At 38.9% G+C, this 27,572-nt stretch overlaps 3 protein-coding genes and 1 pseudogene across 5 annotated transcripts; 2 read left to right on the top strand and 2 right to left on the bottom strand.

Annotated features, from left to right (window-relative positions):
* The first annotated feature begins 191 nt into the window (after nt 1-191).
* On the top strand, nt 192-25,732 carry LOC146472024 (uncharacterized). 3 transcript variants are annotated; one of them, XM_085120579.1, is made up of 13 exons: nt 192-309; nt 5,838-6,022; nt 6,704-6,824; nt 7,491-7,612; nt 8,527-8,612; nt 15,801-15,952; nt 17,566-17,736; nt 18,245-18,383; nt 19,028-21,615; nt 22,149-22,473; nt 23,154-23,225; nt 23,660-23,732; nt 24,072-25,732. In XM_085120579.1, the coding sequence occupies exons 2-13, from the start codon at nt 5,879-5,881 to the stop codon at nt 24,222-24,224; spliced, it is 4,146 nt and encodes a 1,381-aa protein (XP_084976705.1). In that variant the 5' UTR covers nt 192-309; nt 5,838-5,878; the 3' UTR covers nt 24,225-25,732. The 3 variants fall into 3 exon arrangements, with proteins under 3 accessions (XP_084976705.1, XP_084976703.1, XP_084976704.1); XM_085120577.1 differs by having other exon boundaries at nt 5,838-6,025; XM_085120578.1 differs by lacking the exon at nt 192-309 and adding an exon at nt 4,820-4,958 and having other exon boundaries at nt 5,838-6,025.
* On the top strand, nt 1,200-3,637 carry LOC146472027 (uncharacterized; annotated as a pseudogene).
* LOC146472026 (uncharacterized) lies at nt 3,909-5,196 on the bottom strand. Its single transcript, XM_085120751.1, has one exon. It carries the CDS (start codon nt 5,194-5,196, stop codon nt 3,913-3,915), a length of 1,284 nt encoding a protein of 427 aa, XP_084976877.1. The 3' UTR covers nt 3,909-3,912.
* LOC146472025 (uncharacterized) lies at nt 10,636-13,235 on the bottom strand. The gene has a single exon (XM_085120582.1). The coding sequence runs from the start codon at nt 12,887-12,889 to the stop codon at nt 12,095-12,097; it is 795 nt and encodes a 264-aa protein (XP_084976708.1). The 5' UTR covers nt 12,890-13,235; the 3' UTR covers nt 10,636-12,094.
* Nucleotides 25,733-27,572: the final 1,840 nt, after the last annotated feature.

The raw sequence follows: 27,572 nt of genomic DNA, 5'->3' as shown, positions 1-27,572 counted from the left end.
CGTTCAGTTTGGGGACAGTCATTGCTTCATTATTTATAAAGGCCAAAACTTAAGGGTTGCTTTATCGCTAAAGGCCATGACGGCCAAAATATCGTTTAAAACTTACCTGAAAGGTCGATCATTTCAATGGAAACCATTGAGTACCTTCCCGCTCTTTGTCCAGCGCTTTTTGGGGATAGCATAGCGCATAGTCGTTACGTCACTTCCTGTGAAACGCTTGGTTGCTTTGCTCAGTTCGGTTGACAGCGTGACAGTTTCGACTCGTTGAATTTGGCCTTTCCGGAGCTGTACAGAGCTTTCCATATCCCGGTAAATATAACTAGTAAATTACTTTGTAGGTAAAGTACTAAATAAGCAGCGGAATCTTTTTGTAAAAATGTTTAAATCGTTTATCTGGCTATGCTCAAATTTGGTGCGTGCGGTAAGCTCAGTTCTCGGTATTTTTTGCCATGTGCGCGGATGTGCGCGAGCTTCATTTGGGTGCTGAATCGTGCTGAATTCTGTATTTGCTTCATATAAGCTTGAATTCCAGCACAAGATTACTTTCCAGAGAAAAACACATTTTGTGTCAAAAGCAAGCTTGTAAGCGGAGCAGTTTTGCTATTTATAGTCTAGCGCGTACAGAGGACCCAATCGAGATATTTGACGCAGTTCATTGTAAATGACCTTGTAAGGCAGACAGTTAATAGGCCTTATCACGGTTTTCGACGCCGTTTTGACGGGTAGGCAAACAGGCTTGAAATAACAGTGTTTGTATGGAAATCCTATGTCAAATAATTTTCATAAAACATAGCTTCTGAAAAATTCATGAATTGGAAACTTTTGGCACTAGGAAAAGGATTCTAAGAACAAAATTGGAGGGATGTAGCTATGACAGAAAGCGTCCAGCCGTGTTTTGAACTTTCCATGCATTTTGCCTCTGCCATCTTCAGTGTGAAATGAACTTATAACAAATTACAGTGGAATATAAATGCTAAAAAATTACAATAATAATAGAAATAATTAAGACCATAACAATAGTAATACAAAATTAAACAGAAAGTTTTAAATTAACGTGTTTTACTTGTGCGTTGAGTATGTTGAGTGTATATTTCCGCGGCTAGGTAGATTGGGGGTGTCTTTAGTCGGATTTGTCGGCAACATTAGTTTGCAACAAATTAAAATAAAAATTAACAAAAAGAGACTACGTTTCGTATAGGGAACCAGCTGTGAACTGCTACTAAAAATAGTTCACAGGAAAAAATACAGGGAAATTTATAGAAAGTTCAAAACACGACTGGACGCTTTCTGTCACAGCTACATGCCTCCAATTTTTTTTCTTAAAATCCTTTTCCAAGAGCCAAAAGTTTCCAATTCATGAATTTTTCAGAAGCGATGTTTTATGAAGGTTATTTGACATCGGATTTCCATACAAACACTGTTATTTCAAGCCTGTTTGCTTACTAGTCAGAATGGCATCGAAAACTGTGATAAGGCCTATTGTCTATCAGTTAACCAATTCTTCGTGTGCACTACAGTGTCTCCATCATCCCAAGAGAGTGATGGTGTTGAGATGATTAGTTGCTGTACTGTGTTGCTTTTGATTTTCAAATCCCATAAATTCTCTTGTTTTCTCAATACTGTACTTATAATTTGACATGACATTCTACAAACCATTGACTCAAATGTCATACGCTACTAGTTACGCGTGATGCCCTGAGGGCAGCAGGTGTACTGTCTTCAAATGGGCTCAACATCTTTGTCATAGACCCATTCAGCTAAAAAGTCACGTGATTTGAATTGGGTGTTTACATCAAGATGGCGGCCCCATGCATTTGTTGTCGCAGCCATGTTCAGTGTTGTTCGTGTTTGTATTATGAGACTAGAAATAGGTCAAAAACTTTGACAAATTTCCCGAAAATTAGTCTTTTGACTTGTTCTGACTGGCTTGGTCAGGGAGGAAAGAAAAATGCAGGAGAAAAAAGCTACAAGTTCTTTCGTGAAGGATATGCCTATGATATCTACACGTGTGAGGGATCTGGTGTTTTTTACGTAAAAGCTCGCTGCTATCGATCGCTACAAAAGAGTGAAGACCCGCACTATTTAGTATTGATGTTAAAGGATGATGCAAGAGGTCCTGCTCTAAGGAAAGGACTTCTAATGCACCATTTGATGGACCAAGTTAGCTTTTTAAAAGGAAAGGAAACACCCCTCCATTTTCTTATCTATTGAGCGATCAAGAATCAGGTTTATTAATGAATACAATATTTGGTCCAATGTTACCCTTGGTGCTTGCCTGACATACCAATATTACAAGACTTTGGTCTACCAAACATAACCTTTGCTTGTAACCACACAAGGGAAAATTGTATCACAGATAATACTGTGTTTGATTTGTCTGACCTGGATGTGCTGAATCAAGCTGAACTGTCTGCTTTTTTTGTTGACAATCTAATCATAAATGAAAGAGAATCTCATGTCTTAGAGAGGGGAACAGTCCTACAAGGAGAATCATCTGAATAGCTGAATCAGCATAAGACCAGGCTCACTGCATTCAATTTTGGGAAAGTATATTCAAGAATCCACAGGCCCTCAGATTCAATGTTGAAAAGTATTTTTTGTGCGAAAGATTTGTCAAAATATTAATGTGAGGGCTGTTACACATGGCAAGGGAAAGGAGAAGATTGCACTAACAATATATTCCAAAAACATGAAACAAAAAGTGCCAGGTTTTGCAGTATTTGATGCTGGGATTTCTGAACATCCAAAATTTCCTTTCCTTGGTGCCACCCCAGATGGGAAAGTGTTTGATCCATCATCAAGCAGTAAATACGGATTGCTGGAGGTCAAGTGTCCTTTTTCCAAACAAGGAGATACTATTGATCAAGCAGCAGAAGACCCAGCCTTTTATATTGAAAAAAGTGGGGCTAATTTTTACCTTAAGAAAAGTCACTCCTATTTTACCCAAGTACAAGGACAGTTGGCCCTTACTGGTTTACCATGGTGTGACTTTTGTGTTTACTTGTCTGACTCGAATGAAATGTGTGTAGACAGAATCCATTTTGATCCTGACTACTGGGAAAACAAGCTTCTTCCTAAATTCAAGAAGTTCTTTTTCAATTATGCCCTTCCTTTTATTGCTGTGCAAGCAAAGACAGTTGAAAGCTGTTCACGAAACGATGATTACCATTACTTTTTTAGTTAACCACACCTGACTCTTATTCTTAAGTACACTTTGATTAATGCAAGAAGTAAATAGTAACAGTATTTGCTGAAAGTGGTTATAACTCACAAAACTAGTAATATTATTATGACAAGAACTGTTTCTCTGTCGGTAAGGAACTGGTCATTACTTATGAACAGGGGAAAGGAGGTTCTCTTTTTTGGAAGATAAAAAAACTGCAAGCCCAAGTCCCGTGGCAGAGCCAAAAAAAGATGACCCCTATTTCTTTATTAGAATAATAGGGTCCCTACTCTAACCATTCTTCTAAAAATACTTTTGCCTACTTGTCTTTTTTCCCTCCCTCCTCTACATAAAATAATAATGACTAGTGTCTAAAAAAAGGTAGTCAATTACACACTAGTGAAAATGTGTTACATAGAAAAGGAGTGCTGTCTTTATTTTCTGCACCTTAAGAAAAAAGTTTTAAAATTGAATTGCAATTGTTGTGTTATCAAGCAAGAACCGGGTTCTGAAAATTTGAAAGTAAGCAAGCCACAGTCCATATTTGGTTAATGCATCCAAACATAGATACAGGAATGACTGAGTGAAATATTTGAAATCTACAGACCTTGCAGATTGCCCTCTCCACATGTATGCGATGCCTTGCAATAATAATTATTGTTTGAGTTTTGACAACATCATCTTCTTCAAATCCAACTTTATCTTTTAAAAAGGGGGGAATGTTCAAATGTAAGTCAAGCTTTTTTAATTCATCCTGGATCCATATCAAAACCTTTGTCAGTCATTAAAGAATCCCCCTTCTTTATTTCACTAACTGTTAGTTTCTTACGAAGAATATCTAAGAAACCAGATCTCTCGACTATTTGTTTATCACTGATGGATCCCTCATAAAGCTGAGATACAAACATGATTCTACCTTTGGGATCAACGCCAAGAAGGCATTTCAATGTTGTGTGAGATTTGTATGTACTGTAACTCTCACTGTGCTTCTTAAGTGCACTTGGAACTTCGATCTTAAGTTCAGTTGCATCAATAATGCAAATGTTATTCGGATACTTTTCCAAGAATTCCACAGGTGCGTTTTGCAAAATATTATCCCTGTGTGGCCATATTTTGAGGCTTCCAAGTGTCACATACAGGTAGTTAATCCAGGTAAGGAATATATTATTAACCATACTTTCACTGATACCAAATCTTTTTCCTAGATCAATGATAGTCAAACCCATTCGAAGTCTCATTAAAACAAGAAGGTACTCATCCTCTACTGCCAGTTTAAGTGCTGTAGGACGTGTGAAAGTAGACTCGTTTTGTTCTTCTTGATCGTTAATATCATCTGGGTCATCAAGATCACCATCAAACAATCTTTCTGTATCAATGACACTGTTTTTTCTAGCTTCACTATCCCAGTAGATTAACAGTTTTCTATCTAGGTTCGGTAGTACAAACTGCAGCGTGTTCATAAACTCACCATGAGAACTGAATCCAGTAAAGTGCGTAAACAATTTTTCCTCTATCTTAGGTGTGATGCACTTTGAAAGCAAATGAGCTACAGAAAACTTATGTGAGCAGGGGATTCGCTCATAGTCATCAGAGGTAGTGCACATGTCATCCTCAAACGTCTGTGTTTTCCTGGAAACTAAAGTTATGTCACTGTTTGTGTTAGTGACAACGTCTCCTTCTCCTTTGGATGCGGTGTCGGTTTCTTCCTCTTCCTTGGCCCTGATTGCCTCCAGCTTTTCCGTAACAGAACAACGTTTTTGAACAACGTTATCTTTGTTCCATGCACAGATAGAAGGTACTACACCATCTTTAAGTCGCTTTTTTACAGGGTATGGATTCACGAAGTCCTCAGTCACAAAGTGTTCACCGCATATCTTAGCATGCCGATTCACCTTGAAATATTGAGGATCATGTCTCATTTTCTTAATCCAAACAGAAAGCATGGTTGGTGAATCAAGTGGTAAATTATGCCAGGAAATATCCTTTCGAACAGAACTATTATAGCACTCTCCAGCGCAACAGTAGTAAGGCATGGCGATTAATTTCTTCATCAATACTTGGAAGTTGTTTACATGTTATACCCAATTCAGGTCGCGTGACAAATTACCACGCATTAGCCGAATTTGTCTATTTTTTTTTCTTCTTGGTAGCCCGAAATCTGCACCTTCAATATTATTATTAACTCTTTTTACATGTATCAAATTCTATTGTCCTGATAAATTTGTGGCGGCCATATTGTTAATATGTTGTGGACTCAAGTGTGCCGTTTTCAAACGGAAAATTAACCATTTTGAAGCAGTAAATCGAAAGAATAACTTCTAAGAGGCACTCGACATTTAAAATGGTGGAAATTGGAGAGTTCCTGAATCATTCTTTGTTTGACAGTTTTAGAACCACGATGTGAGACCGAAAAGAGGTCATTGATACGCTTACGTTATTGTAATGGAATTTCCGAAATTTCTGGTAAAACCATAAGTAACGTAACACAAGGGAAACAACATAACGCGATCTGTCCAAACTATTCCATTATAATAAGCAAGGGTAGTTTTATCAATCTGCGAAACCTAGACACGTCATGCCCTGCAGGCATTCCATGTAAATATGCCAAATACTCTTCCGTAAGCTGTGTAGTGAATGTCAGTGACAAGTTGTGTTGATTAATTCCAAATTTTAGGTGATCATGATCTACTGTTCAAACAAAGCACTGTGACCAAAATGCCGACCCTTGATGACCTAGTTACTGCTGGGTCATCAGGCAAAGGCAAGGAAGAGCTCCAACAAGCCTTGCTAGAACTGCTTAAAGGAAGTCCTGACATTTTGAATTCAGTTGCAACAAGACAGGCTACAAACAGGAATGAAGTTGTAAGTGCATGATTATATTGTTGGAGAGGAAATACATGTGATCATTCAATAAATTCATAATCAACCAAATATGTTTTCTTGGTACTGCATAGGTACAGGTAATACATTTACAGTGCAACTGCAAAAACTATGAGCAGGAGAATTATTTTAGGAATGTTTATGGTATTCGGTATGAGTAGCCTGCAAAAGAGGCATTAGCCTTTTGCATTTTTCAGGTGACTGGGGGCAAGCGTGAGGCGAGTCATGCACAACGGGAGGGGCATGACTCACACACTGCACTCTCCTCACCCTTGCCCTTGCTGGCCTGAAAAATGCAGACTTTTACAGTCATACTGGAGGTGCATTCAGGCTGACTTTGCTAGATGGGGTTGTTTTGTACTGAATGGAATCAGTTTTCTTGGAATCAGAAAACTTCAATATTTAGTTAAAATGTACAAAGTGTAATCAAAGCAAACTTCAATATTTTCTCCTAGGACACAGCACATGATTGTTGTCTGTTCAGTGTTTAGTATCAACCATCATTGTGGTGGCTGAATTAAGCAACACAAACGTCAATACATGTTCAAGTTTGATAGTGTAATTATTACAGCTTTAACCTTATTTAACAGTGTTATAAAATTGAACAGCTTGCATTTACAGTGTAGTCAATGCATTGCATCGGAATAATATTCTTTGTAGCCAACAAGAAGTGGCAGTGAAGATGATAGGAAAAAAAGTCCAACAGCATCCTACCCTGAGCTTGAAAACAGCCTGAATCAAAAGCAGAGGAAAAGTTACGAGTGGCAGTTATCAGACAGCGGTGAGAATTCTTTTGTTTTATACAGCTGATAGTTGAAAATTACTTTAGGAAATGTGCGATGGGCAAACATTGCCTTATGTCCATCCACATCAGGTAAAATAAGAGGAAGAGGAGTTTCAGACTACCAAACTACAGTGCTGTTGTCAAATGTAAGTTGACTGCAGTCACTTGTAACCCAATCAATGCCACTTGATCCTCAAAACTTGAAAATTTGAAGTGTCAAGTCACACACAGCTTTCTTTTGTTGAGTGTTTGTGAAAACAAGAATTGTGATGTGCTGATGGGATTTCAAGAAAAAACCTTAATTATCAGCAACAATTGACAGACTTTAGTTAGCGCGACATGTGTGTCTGTTTTGCTGGGGTGAACAAACAGTATTTTCTTCAATTGGTTCTCGCAAACAGAGTTCTCGACTTGTCTTGAAGAGATGGAGAAAACTACCTGAGAAAACCGAGCTAGCAAAGTGCCTCAAGAAATTTCCTCTCTCTGGTAGGCAAAAATATAATAGGGAGTACAAAGCAATTATTACTCTCTGAAGCTTATATCGCGGAATATTGCCTGATTTTAGCCAACTTGGCCTCAGTCTCGTCGGCAATGTATCGGGTGATATTCTACGCCATTTTGCAGGATAATTGTTAAATAATCGTAAATCAATTTATTTTCTAGATGACGGTATAGACTCTGCATGGACTTCTACTACAAGAAACATGTCACCTCGGGAACTTTGCAGGTGGCGCCGAAAGCTTTTCTCCATTTATGTTGGACATTTACCTAATGACATCACCAAGGTAACTTTTACTCTCTTATTTGATTGGTTGGTTGATTGTTGAGGTGCTGTGGTGTAGTACACATAGTTAGTATGCTGGATATCAGATTCATTTGTGAAGTTCAGTGGTTTGAGGCCTGGGGCCCACTTCTCGAAAGTCCTGGTAACTTATTGGGCCCGGTAAGTGTCTGTGATGATTTATAAATGTTTCTTGACAGAGGTCAATTTTTGTTAGCTGTGAATGCTAAATTTTAAAATCTTATAATTCTGTGAAAACATTGGGCGAGTACCATGTCTGTAATCATTGTGTAATCGGCGAAAAAAGATTTAAAAATATACTTATCAGTCCCGGTAAGTTACCGGGACTTTCAAGAAATAGGCCCCTGGCCTCTACTGTGGTGCTGTTTCTTTAGGAAAGAAACTTTGCTCCACATTATTTATCTATCATCAACCTGGGAAGAGCCCTTTGATGGACTAGCATGCTGTACTGGGAGGGGTAGCAGTTCTCCTAGTTGCTTTGAGGGTTGTTCAATACACACAAATAGAGTCCAGTCATATACAGTGTATTCTTCCAGTCCACCGGATTGCCTGACGTCTAGCTGTAGTTTTATATTTCACACAAATGGAGTCTAATGGCATACTGTCGGTGGCTTCATGCTGTGGAAACACAGTTAGTGCTGGAGATCCAGCTGTGTGGGTCACCCATGTCATGGTTGTGGCTTTACCTTTTGATTGACAGCTGCCAAAAAGTCAACATTGGTTGCCTTGAATGCATGTTACTCGGATACATGTTGTTGCTAGCCAGCATTGTAGTATATTGTTGTAACTTTTCATATTCGTGGCTTTTTATCTTGGGAGTTAGGTATCAAGTGGAATGAAAATTCTGTTAACGTATGTCAAATTCTCATTTTTGAGGTTTGTGGGTTTTTTTCCTAGAAAGAGCTTGTGCATTTATTCAGTGAAGTTGGTAGTGTACAAGATGTTCACTTACAACCACAAAGAGACGGCAGTTATACGTATGGGTTAGTATTAGTTTGTGTATTGGTGATCAATAATATTATTAATTTCCCTCAGTTACAAGTTCTTTCAATCTTTTGATGACTGCCTGATTGCACTGCTTCATTAAGAAAGCTAACTTCAAGGTATTATCAGAGCAATGCCGAAGAAAACAAAAATTGAAATCTTGATCAATCGAACAATCAAACAAACAACAATTTTATTAAAGTGTATCTCTTGCAATCTGTTGATTGAGAATGTATGTTGGTCTAGTATATGTAACTGATTGTAAAATGTAGTTTTATCACTATGGCTTTAGAACATGTTGTGTGTCAGTCCATTACACTATAGCTATCCCCCAAGCAGTTATCAACAAAAGCTGTCCCTGAAACATTATCACTAATTAGTTCTTCTCCAGGCAAATGGTGGTAACCTTGTGTGCCCAAGCAACTGTACAATGACTATCTCAAGTGGCGTTAAGGGCAGTGGGTTGGTTGAAATACTAGCCATCTCAAAATAGTTGTGTCACAGTTTGACTAATGTGTAACCTTCAATATGGCCTTCCAAAGATCATGTGCGAACAACTACAACAAATTCAAAACACTGCAGCTCAGAACCAATTGTAGGAACAAATCTAGTAAACTACTGTCATCCTTAAGGAGTTTCATTGGCTTCACTTAAAATCATGTATCATATTTCTATTTTTGTAAAATCTTACTTTTTTAACCTAAATAAAGTAAAGTTAAGTAATTTATTTAATGTCAACAACAAGGAGAGTGCATAATCTCCCAAGCCAGAGGCTCATGATAAAGTGCTTGACAATAATCCAGATTGAATTGGAATTTGGAAATGTTGGTATTTAAGGAGAGGGGGAAACCAGAGTACCCAGAGAAAAACCTCTCGTAGCAAGGACAAGAACCAACAACAAACTGAACCCACATACATGTATGTGACTCCGAGTCTGGGAATCGAACCTGGGCCACATTGGTGCAAGGTGAGTACAGTGTATACAAAGGAAGACTCAACTAGAGGAACAAGAAGACCGTTATGCACAAGAAAAATCAACGTCGTGTATCGCAAGTTAAATGGTAAATAAATTGTTTGTAGAAAACAAGATTCTTGAATCGTCCAAATGTTTTGGGAATTCACACATACACATAGCTGCAACATTTTATTTTTTTGAAAATAATTTTTAAGTAAGAATAGAAGGAACATCACAAAATTAACAGTTGCTTTGTAGGAAAATGCAGTGGTATTGATAAAGCATAAAACTCCCCAAGGGTTCTATTAATAATTTTTATAATACTGCACTCTTCATTTATTCCACTCACTCAAGTACTTATTCTCCAAATTGCAGCTACCCTCAAATCCTCATTATTAACTTGTATGCAGGCTGTCACTAAGATTTCAAGTTGCTGGATAAATACAACAAGTAGGTGGGGAATCAAACAGCTAGGAATTTCTTTTGGTTCTATTTTTCTTCTATTTTCCTATGAAAATAGCCGGGGGCCACGTTCTTAGTAACTGGGGGAAATCCCCGGCCTCCGCCTCTTAATGACCCTGGTATATTCTCCTCACCACTGTCCAGATACTTGTGATACTCGTGATACTCGTTGAAAGAATTTATTCAAACATGGAAAACAAGAAGTTCTGCTCTAAAAGGGCAAGCCCGTCCTTCCTTTCACACCAGAGTGTGATATGCAAATTTAGACGCCATTGAGTGGTGGCATGCTGTTGACTCGTGCCAAATGAAAAAATTTGCCCCAAAATCTCATATCCTCCAGTAATACAAGACACCAGATTCAAAATTGAATAACAGGGTTTATTCCAAAAACTAACCCAATTTTTCTAGTAAGAGTCATAGGAAAAGATGCAAAGTTGTTTGTCAAAAGTAATCTAAAATGTACCATTGGTTGGTTATGCTGCCAAGCCCTTCAATCAAAAGACAATTAACTGGGCTATCAGACTAAGTTTTATGTTGAATACAGGTAATTTATTTTTAAAGAGCAGATTAATCATTATCAAAACACAGTGAAGTCAATATTCAAATTTCATTTTCCATTCTGGTTTTATTTAATCAGCTAAAAATCATTATCAAATTAATTACAAAATATTCCTGGCACCCTAAATGGTGTAAAATATTTAGGAGAGAAAAGGTTATAAAATTACACTTTTTTGACGAGTCAGTCAATATTATTGATAAAATCTCTCTCTGTATGAGCAAGAACTGGGTGTATTCCAGGTGAATCCCACACTGAAGGACAATCGACTGGCAAAGGTCTGTAACAGGCATGATTTCCCTCAGAATTAGTCAAAGCCTTTGTTTGTTAGAAGGTATACAGTAGTTTTCAAAAACTATGTCCACGGCAAGCGTCTCCATCATTTCCTATACCGGATGTACTGTAATGCATAACTTTGTGAATATTATTTTGAATGTTTTAAAAATTGATTTTGAACAGGGCCCAGTTGTTTTAGTTTGATTTCTTGCTTGATGATGGAAATAACAGTTGCAAAGAAGATTTAGCTAACATGAGATTAGTGCCATGATTAAAAGTTTGAATCAAACCTTTTCAATGAAGAATTCAGTGAAGTTGCTTTGACTTCCTACTTCAGTTTTAAGCCTGGAAATACTATTCTTTTGTTACTATAGACTGCTAGGGACATTTAGCAGTAAAATGGAATGAAAATCTTCAGTATATTTTTTATTTTGTATTAAACAACCAGCCCTGCTCATTATTTTCTAAAAAGTTTGACAAATTAATCCAGTTTCTGCAGGTAATAAATTAACAATTCATTAATTTTTTAATACAGCTTGGCACAATGGCGTTCTCATTTAAGATCTTCCCGAAGATAATTTATTAGCATTCAGCTTGGGATATTTCTCACTGAAGTAATATATTAGAGAACTGAGGAATTTCTGGTGTCAGCGATTTAAGTTTGTTGTGGCTAAACTACATTAGGTTTCAAATTTTTACAACCAGGCAGCTGACCAGACAAAACTGATTACAAAACAAGTGCAACCCTGATATAACAAAGTGCTGACAGACTGAAAAAATAAATCTTTACATTGTAATTGCATCTGGTATGAACAAAAACCTGTTAGAACGAGTTTGTGGGGGAAATGACCAAAGTCTTTGTTATGTCAAGGTTTGTTTAGTAATTAATTTGAAGTTTTGAGAACTTCGCAGAATGGATGAGACAAAAGTGGGTAGACACAGTGAACAAATCACATTTAGCCGGCTGGAAATAAATGGGATTTTGTTACAGCAGGTGAAGAATATCGTTCGTCACATACATACTACACTGCAAATTTCGTTGTAAAGGGTTTCGTTACATCTGGGTTGCACCGTATGAATTTAAAATGCACATGACAAACTTCCCCCTCCCCCCCCCCCCCCTTCCCCCTTCCCCTTTCTTGTGGATTTGCAAAATGATTGAAAGGCAAGATGAAATATTTTCAAGGATATAATCCACAATTAACAATTACTGAAGATATAAAACATTCAGTCTAAAACATCGCAGTTTTGCTGAGTCCTGTCTTGGCCATTCGCTTCGGTCGCCGTAAATATTCATCGATTGCCCTGATACAGTGCTTCCAAGTGTTAATTTTGTCATCGGACGTGATGGCGTACACATCATACACCGTCTCTTTCACGAAGCGAAGTCGGTCGGGATCCACAGGTTCTTTCCCTCGCGTCCCTGTGCAATTCTTGTTTTCCAATTCAGTGTGGTCGAAAATATGCCTCAACAACTGCACGGCGAAGTTACCAATCGAACAGCTCTTGCACTTGATCTGGGCAAGCTCCTCTTGAGATATGTACTCGGGAAGTACTTTTCGCCCGATCGCTGGCGGCGGAACATCGGTTTCGTTGTCAGAACCTGGCGAAGAATCCGCTTTCGCTGTGTTCGAAACCATCTGCGGCGTGCTCGTATTCAGCGGGGCTTGAGGCCTTGTCGGGGTGTTGATGGGTGTTGTGTTTTCCACGCGCGGGGAAGGTGAGACGGAAGATGCCTGATCAGCTGGAAGTTGTACGGCGGCGGAGGGTGGCTGCTCGACTCGCGAGTTTTCATTGCTACCAAGAATGGCAGGAATTGGAGCGACGTTTACAGGTGTAGCCGCGGTGCTTTGGGCTGGGAGGGAAGCTTGCAGAGATGGGAAGAAGGAAAATAGCTGCTCCATGCCTCGCATGATCTTGTTTTGATTGTGAAGGATGGTCGCTTGGTTGACCATGATGGCGCGTTGGTTTTCCAAGATGGCGGAAAAACGATCCGGATTTATCGAGTCATTGGGATCCATAGCCATGTTTCTTTTCGCTGTTGCCCTCTCAAGCTGCTCGTTCAATTATTCCCTTCCGTTGAAAAGTTCAAAAGTAATATTTGTGTCAAGTTAAAAGTATTTGGGAGTTGTTGCCTTCTCTGAAGCGCGAGTAAAATGGCGTCCACGAAAGAGAATCGCGAGTAAACCCGCGTGACTCTCTGCTTAGGTACCGCGCGTCTCACGTGGTACGCGCGCAAACGAGGGTGGAACTAATCTGCTGTCACGTGAAACAGCCTCACAAAAATATGAATTTTTTTTTAAAGAATGGGGTGGTGTTGATTATTAAAATATATTAATAGTAGAATTTTGGACTTTGTGAAAAAAAAATATTATTTTAACATTTTTGATAGCTTTCACTTTCCATAAGAATTGAAACTAAGATGAACAAAAATTCAAAAAAATATATATATATTATTTTAACATTTTTGATAGCTTTCACTTTCCATAAGAATTTATTGAAACTAAGATGAACAAAAATTCAGAAAATTTCCACAAACATAAAATTTGCTTCTCTTTTTTCTCATGAGTCTAATGTCATATAATTTCCACAAAATTTAATTTCTGAAATTATTTTTACTGATTAAACTTTGAGTTGCACATAATATGATAGTTGGGTTGTTTGTGGATGAGAAGTGTAAGGTACTGTCATCGTTTTCTAAGCCAAACTCAGACTGCAGGAAAAAAAGAAAAGATGTAAGTTATAAACAGCATTTAAAATTCCTTTCAGATGAGGATGTAGTAAGTAGTTGCTCTTCTCTTGAGCATGCATCCGAACTAGTAATCAGAAGGTCTTGGGTTCGACTCCTGATAGAGGCACTGAGATTTCCTTTCTTTATTCTGACTATGCCTGTGTCACTCATTTAATATAAATAATACATCATTCTCATTTATTCAACATGCTTAAAATATACCATCACATTTCTTCCAATAAACCATTTGAATTACAAAAATTAATGCCTATGCATGAGAAACTCAGACTTGATGTGTAGTTCCAGAAAATATCCATATCCCCCCCCCCCCCCATGGAAGGTTTTTTTTGTTTTGCACCCACCTCCCCCCAGAAAATTCCAGTTAAGCTTCATACTTCGCTTCTAAAATGTTGACATTTAAGACACCCCTCCCCCTTGGAATTTGCAATGACCTTCCATATGGTGGGTATGGATATTTTCTGGAACTGCACATTTCAACATGACAGCATGATGTGTCATCCAAATTACACAAGTCTCACATTGAATATGTGAGGCTTGAGAGCTCAGCAGCTTTTACATGCGTTTGTATGCAATAGCCCTTTTCACGGTTGATTTTTCTCATTTGCATTACAATGTTATCCAACATGGATGCGAGGCAATTTCGGGCTAAAACTACAAAATAGCCCGAAATTGCCTAACATACATGCTAGATTTCATTGTAATTCAAATGAGCAGAGTTAACCGTGAAAAGGGCTATTGCTTATAACCAATCAGAATTGTCCCTTGGCTTTGAGTAGGCTTCCGTTTACTTATTGAATCCTTAAACTCTGATATTTGGATGTTTGCATGGGCTGAACTGTTTGGCAACCTGAAATTCACAATTTCAACAGTGATAGTCTCATTGTATGATATTTTTTTAAGTTTGCAATGCTCTTGTAAAGAATTGGTTTGACTACAGGAGTATCAATCAGTACTTTGTCCATTGAGATAAATTTTTTTTTGTCCTGTTTGTCTGGGACATTACCAATGGTCGTTATAGATGGCATGACAGTGTGACAAAGCACATAACCATTGTGGACTTGACACAACCCACGTGCTGTATCTGCATATTTTATATGTCCGTGTAGTTTATAGTTGAGTTTTTATGACAAGAAATTAAGCCTGCGATCAATGTTCCTGTTGGGAAACAGAACCTGAGATCCTTGTACCTCATCAGTGCACGTCCATCCTCTCCTTCCTCAGCTGGATATACAGATGCTATTGAAGCATTGAACTGACATGACTTTTTTCGAAATGCAGATACATGTGATGTTACATATTGTAAACAGAATAAACATGACTTCACACAGTTGCACGCGGATATAAACATGACGTTACTGTCATCCAGTCCTGTTTTGATAAATTTATATAAGTACTACAGTTTCCTTCCTGATCCAAGCAGAGAAATACAGCATATAATCTTTCAACGCTGTCAACTGCAGGCAGGACTTGCGCCTGATCCAAGCTGGAAAAGCAGCACAAGGACAAGGCTCATATCAAATAACCTCTTTAAAATCTAATCTTAATCTTCCATGCAAACCTTCAAATCAATCTGACGTAAGACAAACATACCCCCAGTAAAGTAAAGTGAAGAAATTTAATTAACATCAATAACAGGTGGAGTGCTTGCACAATCTCCCGAGCCAGAGTCGAACCTGTATTAAGCTTTCACTCTCCGGGAATGGCCAAGTGACCACTTAATACAGGTTGACCGCTTAATACAGGTTGCACAGAATACATCACTTACTTGGTTAAGAAAGTTTGGCAATAAAATGGTATGACAAATGAGAGCGTGGTATTGAAACAGACTAGTAAAACATTAACGCCACGATTGTGCAGCTTATTAGAAATACAATTGCCTGGCACGCTATTTGTAACCATATTTAAGTGGTACCCTTTTACAAAGTGACCGTTTAAAACAGGTCAAGACAATAGAAACAGCTCATTGGGAGTTAGTATAGGGTGACCACGACCAGGATTACAGTAATTAAGGGAAGCAATTTTCGGGACTTTGACAACTGACCGCTTAAGAGAGGGTGCCGCTTAATACAGGTTTGACTGTAGTGTGCTGGCTTACTGAGGCTCGCTGGCAATCAATAAGTCAACTTTTGTTGGTTGTGCTGCTACATATATTATTAGTAATTTTACATGTAATGTTGCTGTTGTAGGTTCATAAGATTTTGTACCCTAAACGAATGCCGTGACGCAGTGTCGATTCTGCATGGACGTTTGATAGGTAATCGGACAATTACTGTGGAATATGCAGCAGAGACTAAAGAAAGATTACAAGGGGAGGATCCAAGTGATTTGCCTCTCGACAGTAAGTAGTGTACTTGACATTTATAAAAACACTTGTTTTCTAAAGGATGCTTCAAATATATTTGACTTTATTTATCTGAAAATTTTCCAGCATGATTAACCCTCTCACTCCCAAGATTTTTATTGTTAATTCTCCTTACTGACCGCCATGCATTCCAATAGACCCTTCTCAGAAATGGCGGTAACAGATTTGAATGAGTTAAAATTGAACTGAATGAAAAACTGATACCAGCACTGGAAAGAGCACCTTTACTTTATTAACCTTGCAAACTTTCAGCATATTAGGTGTTATATCAGTGTAGGAAATGTAAGATGAAATTTGACAAATTTACAGACGTTTGTATGACTTGGGGTGTACATCGTACCCCCAGTCATACAAACGTCTGTAAATTTTTCATTTTTCAACGAACATTTTCTCAGCTGATATTACACCTGATATGCTGAAACTTTGCAGGGTTACGAAAGTAAAAGTGCTCTTTCTAGTGCTGGTATACGTTTTTAATTTTAACTTATTTGAATTTTCGGCCGCCATTTTGGAGAAGAATCTATTATTTTTAGGTCTGAGAGTTTGGTGTTACATCAGACAATATCCACTATTTGATGATTGCCTGATTGTGAATGGTTCACTACTGCAAGGCTTATTCTATCAGACCAGGCTTTTTGCTTCTTTTTTTTTGTGGAGGGTGGAGGCTAGTGCTGGTGCCTGGGTTTAGGCTTTGGCATGAATTATAAAAAATAAATTTGAGTACAATAAAATCAGATTTTTGTTTGATGGCAGGGTGTATAGGTGGCGTCTTAACTCAAAGAGCTTTCAGTTGGCTCTGAACCACTCCCAACAATTTTTTTTCAAACTTTGCAAAACTTTGTATCTTATCATGCTGATCACAGTTCCATAATTAAATAATGGAGGTCACCAAATGTGTTTTTGGGTTATAACAAATTACAACCAAAATAAGGGGTGCCTTCAAGAGGTTATACTTTTGCTCTGGTAACCTGTTATGTCAAGAAATTGACCAGGACTTGCTCACCAACAACAAGGCATTGTTTGATACCATTATTGTAGTATCAACTGATAAAAAATGATAGTATTGATCTGTCAAAGAGTACATGTAAGTGCTAGAAAGCTCTGAAAACTGTTAATTGTGAGCCACCTTAAGGGGGCAATTTACCTAAATTTGAATGAAATTTAAAGAGGTTTTAAGAAGGGATAGAAGAAAGAAAATGATTTTTGGAACACCAACAGACAGTTGATACCCACGCAAGAGCACCCCAGGTTGTTAGTGGACTAACTTGGTATCCGTCTATTAATATTATTAAATACAAATTCTTATATTAAAACTTCACTAAATCTTCAATATTTCTTATTTCTCTTAATTTAACAAATCCTTCTAAAAAAAACTACTCCTTCCAAATATATCCAAAAATCACCCAAAAATTTACAAAATACCCCACAACACAGATTCACAGGATAATGATAGGGTTTTTGGATTGCTTGAAACGTGAACGAGAAATTGCCATTAAAGCTATGTCAAGTTGCAGAAAAATGGCGTTTAGGTGAATTGCCCCCTTAAGTTCCATCAAACATTTGAATGTTATGTGTAACTTCTTTTACAGAGAAGGACAGACTCTTACGAAGAGACTACCCGAAGGTGGATCGGGCTCATCGCCAAATGTCTGATGCAGAAAGCCAGGAGAGAATGATTCTGTGGAAGCTTCGATGCTCTGCATCAAGACAGATGTCATCTCCTGGAGGAATAATATTAAATGGCGATGCAAGTGGACAAGGTACTCGTACAAATGATATAAATGAAAACTCGAGGAGCACTTTTGAGACATATTGTAGACATTTTAAAAAAGAATGCACTGGAAACTAGGTCAGCCTTGAAATTAATAGTTGAAAATTTGTGCCTTATTTTGGTGCAGCAATGGCAGTTTTTACACTAGAGGATGCATTATCTGTCTAGACGAACTTGGGCAAACGTTGTTCATCTGGTTATGTGTCTCTAGTGTAAAGACAGCACAAGACTATTATTCATCTGGATGAACTGTTTTCCATTGTGTGTCGTTCAAGATGAACAACGAAAGATAGTTTGTCTACCTTTTTTTAGACGCACAACCAGACGAACAACAAATGTTTGCCCAGCTTCATCCAGACATATAATGTGTCCTCCAGTGAAAAACCACCAAAATTTAGTTTTGGTTGGATGGGCTTAGACTCGAGACTTGTGGCATGACAATCAAGGTCATTATTTAACTAGGTCCATTCTCTAAGGCATTGTTGTTTGTTTTTTAGAAAGCAACAAAGAATTGCTCATGAGTAAGATTCAGGAAATAGTCAAGAAAGTAGCCAGTCTTCCTGCTAACACGTTTGCTTTCCCATCTGGATCAGAGGGTTCTCCGTGCTCATCTTGGATGCTCAAAGAGATAAATGGGTATGGAAGTTGATTGTTGCTATACATATCAATGTATGGATAGACTGGAGTAACAAGTTTTATATTACTGTTCCATTTTATAAAGATTTCAGTTTATTCTGTGAGCAACGGAACACAAATTCTATAAACCAAGGGAAACAAAACACTAAAGTAATAAAAATTCAAAGCAAGTCCAAAATGCAATACCTCACAAGCAGAAGTAAGGTCCAGGTTTTCCACCAAGTATAGATCGTTACAAGTTTTATAGGACCTTTCTCTAGCCCAAATAAATAGATGGCATTTTGTAGTGCCACCACTGGTCTCTTGTGAAAGCAACCCCTGAAACAATGTCTGTTCACTTGGGCTACCATTTTCTCTGTTTAAGTGATGAACCAAGAACTGGTATGAAGTGGACCACATCACGTGGGCGGAGAAAATAATATAGATAAATAAATAAAGAGCTGACGTTTCTGTAACCATGCATGTACGTGAACGGAAAATATAAATTCAGGGAAAGGTTTTTGGCTCTCCAGTTTCATCAGACCCCCATTAGACCTACTGGAGTTTTACATCCTCTATCACATTGCCTTACTTCCAGAATGAAAGGGGGGACTTTGAAGCTCAAGATTTACAAGGATTCTGTTCTGTTTACCTTTAATTTCTAGGAATTATGTTTCTGAAGATTTAAGGCAGTCAAGCTCAGCACAATGTCTGGACAAATGTCAGGTGGAAGACAAAGACAAACCAATCAGCAGTGCAGTTCAAGTGGACGGTACGCCAGCAAAACCATCTGCAGGAAATCACTCACCTGCTTTAGCTTTATCAAGAAATCACAGAAATTTTGTACAAGTAAAAGGTCAGGTAGAAACCCCGAAAGCAAATGTTGTGACATTTTCTTCACCTCCTAGCGCCCAGAGGATTGAACACAGCCCATGTGAGGCCAGCTTTTCTTCTGGTGGTCTGTCATCTCCAGGAAGAGAGGAAAGCTCGCAAAGTGAATTGGAAACTACAGCTAGTGACTCATTCAGCCTTGGTTCACTCTCCCCTGAAAGGCCGATCCAGCAACATTGTCAGTTTTGTCATGAGGGCAGCCCTACACGAGGACAAGCATCAGAATCAAGTCAGTCAGAAGGCGCAGGTTCCTTATACTCACAGCATTCACCACCTTCTCCTTGCATGTTTTGCCACACAGGGAAAGAAACGGAGGGTGGGAAAACTGATGTCTACACACTGGATGAAACAGACGAAGGAAGTAGTCAGTATGGGCACAAAGCTGAAAATGTCAAGAATAGAGATGGTGCAAGCAGTGGACTGCCGTCGGAACGTCAACATCTCAGCGATATGGGTCTATGTTCCTTTGGCAATGGTGATGATTATTTTACTAAGAACAATGATGGACTCAAAAAAGATCAGATCCGCGAACAGTATTCACCAGAATTTCCTCAGGCAAAACGATCATCAATGCCAACCCAATACATCTATCAAGAACAGCCTCATGATGCTAGTCAAAACAGATCCTTTGCCCAGCAGGGGTTGAATGACTCATCTTGTACTAAGAACACTCATTTCTCCCAGGAAGGCCAGAAGAAAACATCATATTCATCAGAAAATACTCAGCTGAGATCAGTATACAACAATCAAGATCCAACGTATTTCTCAAGTCAAGATGATAGATCCTCCACCCAACAGGCATTATTGAGTGCCCCATCTCATAGTAAGAACACTGATTCACCCAAGGAAGTTCAAAAACACGTCCAGTATCCATCAGAAATTGTTGAGCCGAAACAGCAACCCATACCAAGTCAGTACAACAATCAGGAGCCCAAGTTTATTTCTAATCAAGGAAACAGACACTCTGTCCAACAGGGGCCATTAGGTGATCGTCCTTTCCATAAGAATGCTGGTTCACCCAAGGAAGTAGAGAAGCAAACACAATGTCCATCGCTTAATCCTCAGGTGTTGGAGCAGGTGCAGCCAACCCAGAATAACAGCCAGGAACCAAAGTATTTCCCTGATCAAGGAAACAGATCCTTTGGTCAGCAAGGGCTATTGGGTCACCCTCTTTTATATAATAACACTGATTTACCCAAGGAAGTACAGACCCAAACACAACACCCATCAGAAAGTCCTCAGCTGATTGGGCACTCACCACCAAGGCAGTACAATAGTCAGGAACCAAAGTATTTTTCTAATCAAGGAAACAGATCCTTTGGTCAGCAAGGGCTATTGAATCATCCTCCTTTACATAATAACACTGATTTACCCAAGGAAGTACAGACCCAAACACAACACCCATCAGAAAGTCCTCAGCCGATAGGGCACTCACCACCAAGCCAGTACAATAGTCAGGAAGCAAAGTATTTTCCTGATCAAGGAAACAGATCCTTTGGTCAGCAAAGGCTGTTGGGTGATACTCACAAGCACACCGATTTACCCAGGGAAGTACAGAAGGAAAGTGAGTATTCATTACGAAATCCTCAGATGACAGACCAGTCGCAGCCAAGTCAGTACAACAGTCAGGAATCAAAGTATGCCCCCATAAATCAAGGAAACAGATCCTTTGGTGAGCAGGATTGTACTGCTATCTATAAAAACACTGATTTACCCAAGGAAGTACAGAATGAAATTCAGCATTCGTTAGGAAATCCTCAGATAAAAGACCAGTTGCAGCCAAGTCAGAATTCTTCAAATCAAGGAAACAGATTCTCTGCCCAACAGGGACCATTAAATGATCCTCCAATCCAAACGAAAACTACTTTGCAGAAAAAGACACAACATCCATCAGAAAATCCTCATCTGAAGGAACCATTCCAGTCAACTCAGTGCACCAATCGTGTCGCAAATCAAGCAAATCAAGCCTTTGCCCAACAGGGCCTAATGAATGACCCACATAGTTTCCTGGGACATGCCCAACATCCCCAGGCAATGCTTGCGAACATGATGGCCTTAAGCTTGCAACAAACTGGTTATCCGAGGCAGCCAATTTTTCCCCCCTTTACCCCCTTTTTTCAAGGATGGAATCAAAATCCTTTACTGCTACAACAGCTTCTAGCATCAAGACCGCCATTTAGGCCTCCATTCCAAGCTGGAAATCAACCGTGGTCTGGGATTGGCTTAGGAGCAAGGGGTACAGTGCCACACCCAGGACGAGGGTGTAGAGTACCACTTGGACGAGCTCAGGAACCCTTTAGAAGGGGACGGACATTTGCACCAAGATTTCCTGGCCTTGGATCTCAGAATATCAGAACTGAAGGTGATTCAAAAACATTTGTTCCCGCGGGTGTCGTCTGCTGACAGTTTAGGGATGAGTGATAAAGAGCAGCAAAATGCAGGCAATGGTTCACTGCAAAATAATGCAAAACCACCCACAACTGCATCTAAGAGTACTATAATAATAATTTATTACTTATTCGGCGCAAATATCTATATGAATATATTCAAATGCGCCTTACAAGTTACATTAAAATAATAATAAAATAATAAAACTAATATAAAAAAACTATCCAATCCATATCTAATATATAAGCTAAAAATTACACAGAGTCAAAATTGTAAAATTCCAAAAATAACAAGCATACGCTTTCCTAAAAAGATGAGTTTTCACTAAGGACTTAAAAACGTCCATTGTCTTAGCATTTCTAATGTCATTTGGGAGACCGTTCCACAGTCCCAGAGACGCAACTTGAAATGCTTTGTCTCCCGATGTCGTTTTTGTTTTTGTAGCATTATAAGGTTGTAATAGAAGCTGTGACGATGATCTTAAATTATAATTTGTTCGTTCCCTAGTTCTAATTAAATCTGATATGGAAACCAAAGCAACCAGAGAACCAGAACCAGTGAAAAGCTGTTCTCCTGGAAGTGTAGAAAACAACAAGATGATGCCATCTGCACCTGAGGAACCTGTTCAAGACTCTGTGAGCGCAGAAGCGTTGTGGGTCCAAAGCGTTTCACCTAGTAACTTGAGGGAACTCAGCACAAAGCCTTCTGCAACTCCAAGTCCAGAGAAGGCAGAATTGAAAAGAATTCAACGTGAAAATGACAGACTGCGCCAATGCATAGACTGGAAGAGATCAGGAGGAATAATCGATGGAGATTTATCCAAAGACAAAAGGTATTACTGCACACCTCCCCTTTTTTCTACACTTTTCTTGGTAAACTTTTTGTCAATTATTGCATTCCGAGGTATTTGCTCCTTTAGACTGTGCGCAGTCTCTTCCTTCTCCTAAGTTCTGTAGCGCGCGATGGACTGCTCGTAGTCTATTGTTGCTCCTTCAGTGTCATTCCATTTTTCTTGCGGATGCAGAGAGATGTTGAAATATCTGTCACCGGTACCAGTGCCCCAAAGTGATGGGCTGAAATCTCATTCACGCGTGAATATAAGTTTTTCAGTTCTTCTTTGTAACTGCTTCAGGAAGTTGCTCAGATCACAGTGACAATATCTGATTTTTGAACCTTTCACCTAAAGATTTCACATGTGTTTATTTTGTTACCAAAATAGCTACTGTATTTCACTGTTGTCAACAGAGAGGTTTAGACTTGCGTTTACGGCAAACGGCAAACGTGAGATTCGCGGTTTTGTTTTCTTGAAAAATTAGTACACAGATGAGAATAGTGCCAAATAATTCTGACCTTTGATGCTAACGCAAAACTACTCAACTTTACAGAGAAACTGAAAACGAGCGGCAGATGTACGATAAACATGATCACGTGGTCATTTCAACCTTTAACCGTAAACGAAATTCTAATTCTCTGTATGTTTATTTTCTAACTTTTCCTTATCATGTTCTTTAGGGAAGCTTTGAAGGCCCAGATCCACTTAAAAGAAGTACAGCTGCAGAAAGAGAAAGAGATGATCATGGCCAGGTTTGACAAAAATCAGTTTTGTTCTACTGTACTTATTACCTCTTAGGTTCTCAGCGTCAAACTTTGAATAAGTCTGTGTAATGGTAATGTTTGAGTCTGTTAATAGAAGTTTTAATAGTGACATGTAACTAAGAGCTACTGGAATGATGATGATGATGATGATGATGATGATGATGATGATGATGATGATGATGATGATGATGATGATGATGATGATGATGATGATGATGATGATGATGATGATGATGAAATGTACATGTGATTCGTGTGAAGCTTAGTCTGGTTTAGGGCAGTAGTTTTGACAAGTTTCCTTCGGAGGGAAGGGAGACAGGTTGGTGTGCTGTTGGACGAAGTACATCACTTTTCTTCAGTATTGATCGCCAATTAAAAGCACAGTATCACTTATGCATTTGCATCTTTCATTGACATTTTAGAAAAGCTGAACAAGAACTTCTGTATGAACGAGAAAAACTAGAAGCAGCCTTTGATCAGCAATTAATGAAAGAGGTTGGTATGAGAGTTGATAACTAAGAGGGGGATTAAAAATGACAGGTGTAAGCCTTCCAGCTACAAAGTAAAAAAACCGGATCAAGATGTATCATGAAAAAATGAGCCCATATGCAAAAATTCGGCTTACAGACTATAAAATGACGCCTTGAAATGTTTAAAACTTGGCAGTGAAACCATGACGTCATTTTATGGCCTGTAAGAGTATAGAAAATGATAGAAAACTACGGTCGATTTGTTAAATATTTGTGTAATGTTTACGGTTACAGGACCTCTGGTTCATCGGTGTAAGCTGTCATGTATTTCCCTCACGTTTATATTTTTTATCTTTTTTTACAGCTTGAAACTGAGCAAAAAATTAGAGAAACCAACAGCAAGATTCGTTTGGCAAACCTGACGAACGAGCTCTTGAAACTCTACGTAGACCTCCATGGCACCAAAGAACAGAAAGAAGAGAATGGGTCATTCGTGTATGCTGATGTTGAGCGCTGAGAGGAAGTCAGTTTAAAGTGGACAAAGTTAAGCTAATCATTGCGATACGTGCTTGATATTTATTTCGGCGATGAGATACCAGCATGGTTATGGACGTGGTTACTGTAAACCATGTATGCGTTCTCCTTGACTTAACCTTACCTGACAGGATTAAACCATATCAGGCCATTTGCCAGCCAGTGTTAGTGTAAAGATGGTGGAGAGCAGAGCACAGGCGCCGCTATGAAAACTGTTTGTCATCATTGATAAAGGTTTAGGCTATTTTCACACGAGCAAGTTTTCCTGAACAAGTGTTTTGACTCGTGTTACTTGTTCTTGTGTAAAGGTTGTGGTGATAATTTATGGCTGTTTATTCTTGCCAACTTGTACTTGCCTCTGTAAAAGATCAACAAGCTTCTTCGAGAAGGTTTCCTCTGTAAACGCAAGGCAGTGTACACGAACAAGTTCTCCTTGTCAAGTTTTCTGACAAATCTTACATGTTCGTGTTTAAACGTGAACAAGATTTCTGCGATGTGTTATCCTTGACAAGTTAAATTCGCTCGTACAAACGACTAGCAATCGTCGTTGACAAGATTTTCCTTTCCGAGCTTCTGTTTTTTCCAGTTTTTGTTCAAAGCGACTTGTCAAGGAAGAACTTGAAAAGTTTTGACTTTCACGCTAGAATATAAAACTTGTCAAATGCAAAGTTGTCAAACAAAACTGGCTCAGCCATCCTTACTATCAGTGCGAAAGAGAGCAAGCGATGTTAGAACCTTTGCTTCCGTTCAGTTGGCACAATGTTTTTGTTAATGCACTTCTTTGCTGTCCAGTTTGGAACACCCAACACAGTCTACTCTTTAATGTACCCTTGCCGGTTTCGCGTAATCAACTACAAGGCAAAACTTGAAAGCCAACAACTTATTATGAGGTTTCAAGCTACGTTTTGTGTTCGAGGAGTCGAAGAAACTCCATGCGCAAAGTAGGAAGAAAAAAGTGGTTTTTGATCGCATTTGTAATGGTGTAGATGTTGGGGAAAGTTTGTTGAATAATGCGTAACTAACGCTTTGCACTCAGAGAGGATGTTCCGTATAACGTGAAAGTGTTCTATCTTCCAACCTTGCCACTTATGAGTATTAACTAAAAGAGTTATAACTAAAAGAGTTATTCATTGTCGGCAATATTTTAAAGTAATATTTTGGTTAAAAACTGAGATTAAAAAGCAAATAAAAACTTGTTATTCAGCGGCATAACATTAGGTTTCAAGTTTTCCTTTCAGACAGGATTGTACGTTTCTTTGTTGTCCACGAGGAATCAAAGAACTCCTTGTGCAAGAAAAAAAGAGAAAATTGGAGGAGGAGATGGTACCCGATCATATTTGTAATGATTTCGTTTTGGGAAAAAGTTGATCAGATGTTTAGTCCCACACAGAAGTGTTATTTCTTGCAAAGAAAAAAAATAAATTTAGAGCATCTGTTTCGCTTATTTGAGCATGTTGCTTTTAAAATAATGCAATGTAGAAAGAAAACGGAGGTGCGGAGGTGTAGTGGTTAGCGGGTCTTAGCGCTTCGGACTTTCAATCGTCGTTTTGCTCGGAAGACCAGAGGGTCGGTGGTTCGAGACTGGGTTGGTCTCTGCCTTTGTGTTGTTTCTTTAGTCAAGAAACTATACTCGACCTTCTTTCTCTTCACCCAGGTGTAAAAATGGGTACTGGCGATTTACTGCGTTGGGTAACCCAACGATGAACTAGCATCACATCCAGGGGGAGTAGCAATACTCCCAGTTGCTTCATCTTATTGTTATGCTACAGAAACCGGGCTAAGCTCCGGCCGTGTGGGCCACTTAGGCTCGTAGTGTCGTCCCAGGGTTTTTACCAAGTTCAAGACGGTAGCTACCAACAGCAGGTCACGAGACTCCAATTATTGTTTGTGTATGAGGATAGAGGTCACGTGCACGGCTGGTTGTCAGGGCCTTCTCAGGAGCATCGCACACGTGCAGCTTGATAAACAGGGCTACAATTTCCCGCGCGTTCAAACAGTGAAAAGGCACAAAACCACATTGAACCTCTTGCGACGCAGGTTAAACCAGATACAACAATCAGGGTAATAATACCAGTAATCAAAGATTAGGGAGTGCGTTCAATGATCTCGATTCCAGGCTCTCTCTCCTTTGCCAAGTTAGTGGTAATGTTATCCGGCCCTGCAAAATTCAACTTTATTTATTCAACTTTATTAAGCGTTTTTTTTTTATTACATTTACAATTTCTTGGTGCCGCAGGTAGCAAAGCTAATCTAGGCGGGCCAGGGTGACAAAAAGAAAGAATGACTTTAACTGCTGAGTATGAAGGCAGGCTGATCTATAAGATCAAAGATACAAGAATAAGATACAAGAATAAAATAAATAAATAATGAAGAACTTTTTTGAGCTTCTTTAAAGGCAACACGGGAGAAAAGACAAGGAAAACATGAAATAGGGTGGGAAGGAAAGGAATAACAAAACGGTATTATACAACTAGGTCAGTTGTCTGTGGGGGATGCCAGATACGCGTCCCAAGATCCATTCATTCGCTGCAATCAACGCTGTCCCATACATTCTCAACTCCAATCCGTATTAGGAGAGCGTATTTTTCTACGTCGAACGCAATAACAACCGAATAATTTTACACCTCATATCAATGACGTATTTATCTTACGTAATGCTTCTGTTGGCATTAGCGTTTGTTCCTAAAATCAAAACTTGTTCACAAATTCACCGTGTCACCGTGGAGTCAGTCAAACAATCGAACAATTAAGGTTGGAAAAATCCTTGACGAGTTATTTATTCGTCACGCCCACTAGCAAAATGATTGTGGTTTACATTAAAAAGATTTATGACTAAGTAAACAATTAAAAAAGAAATGAGAATTTTTATGCCCAAAACAAACATCCAAAGTAAATTTAAACTGAACTTAATTGTTACTGGAGTTACATTCTGTACTGGCCAGAGTTGTGCAATGCTTTAGGGATCTCATACATTTGCTGACATTGTTCAGCCTGTTTTACGCACCTTTGGTTTCAGTGGCGAAGATTGCCAGATCGCAGGAAGCCCACACAAACTGTGTGACCGTTTGTAATTGTAGTTTCGAAATACCGTAACCTGCCGCTTATTGGTCACCATCCTCGCTTATAAACACCCTCTCCTCCCACGCCGGTTATAGGTCCATCTACCTATCAACAAAAAATTACTCCGGGTTATAAGCACCCCCCCCCCCCCCCTGCAATTTGCCCTGTTTCTGGGACATTGCACAATTTCAAATACAAAATCAACAAAAAATTTCAGAACGACAAGCTTGTTACCAACTATCTCAGTGAAATCTGTGTTGATTTTTTCAAA

The sequence above is a fragment of the Pavona decussata genome, unplaced genomic scaffold, assembly GCF_977016875.1.
Source record: "Pavona decussata unplaced genomic scaffold, jaPavDecu1.1 SCAFFOLD_102, whole genome shotgun sequence".
NCBI classification, from domain to species: Eukaryota; Metazoa; Cnidaria; class Anthozoa; order Scleractinia; family Agariciidae; genus Pavona; species Pavona decussata.
Note: the sequence above shows the minus strand (reverse complement) of the source record. Positions and strands in the feature narration are given on the sequence as shown.

Bases quoted from the DNA above. Each gene is read 5' to 3' on its own strand.
- LOC146472026 (XM_085120751.1), bottom strand. From the start codon at position 5,196: ATGCCTTACTACTGTTGCGCTGGAGAGTGCTATAATAGTTCTGTTCGA.
- LOC146472024 (XM_085120577.1), top strand. From the start codon at position 5,879: ATGCCGACCCTTGATGACCTAGTTACTGCTGGGTCATCAGGCAAAGGC. The intron at 15,953-17,565 runs GTAAGTAGTGTA...CTTCTTTTACAG, and splicing joins AAGTGATTTGCCTCTCGACA to AGAAGGACAGACTCTTACGA. The intron at 21,616-22,148 runs GTGATTCAAAAA...TTCGTTCCCTAG, and splicing joins TCAGAATATCAGAACTGAAG to TTCTAATTAAATCTGATATG.
- LOC146472025 (XM_085120582.1), bottom strand. From the start codon at position 12,889: ATGGCTATGGATCCCAATGACTCGATAAATCCGGATCGTTTTTCCGCC.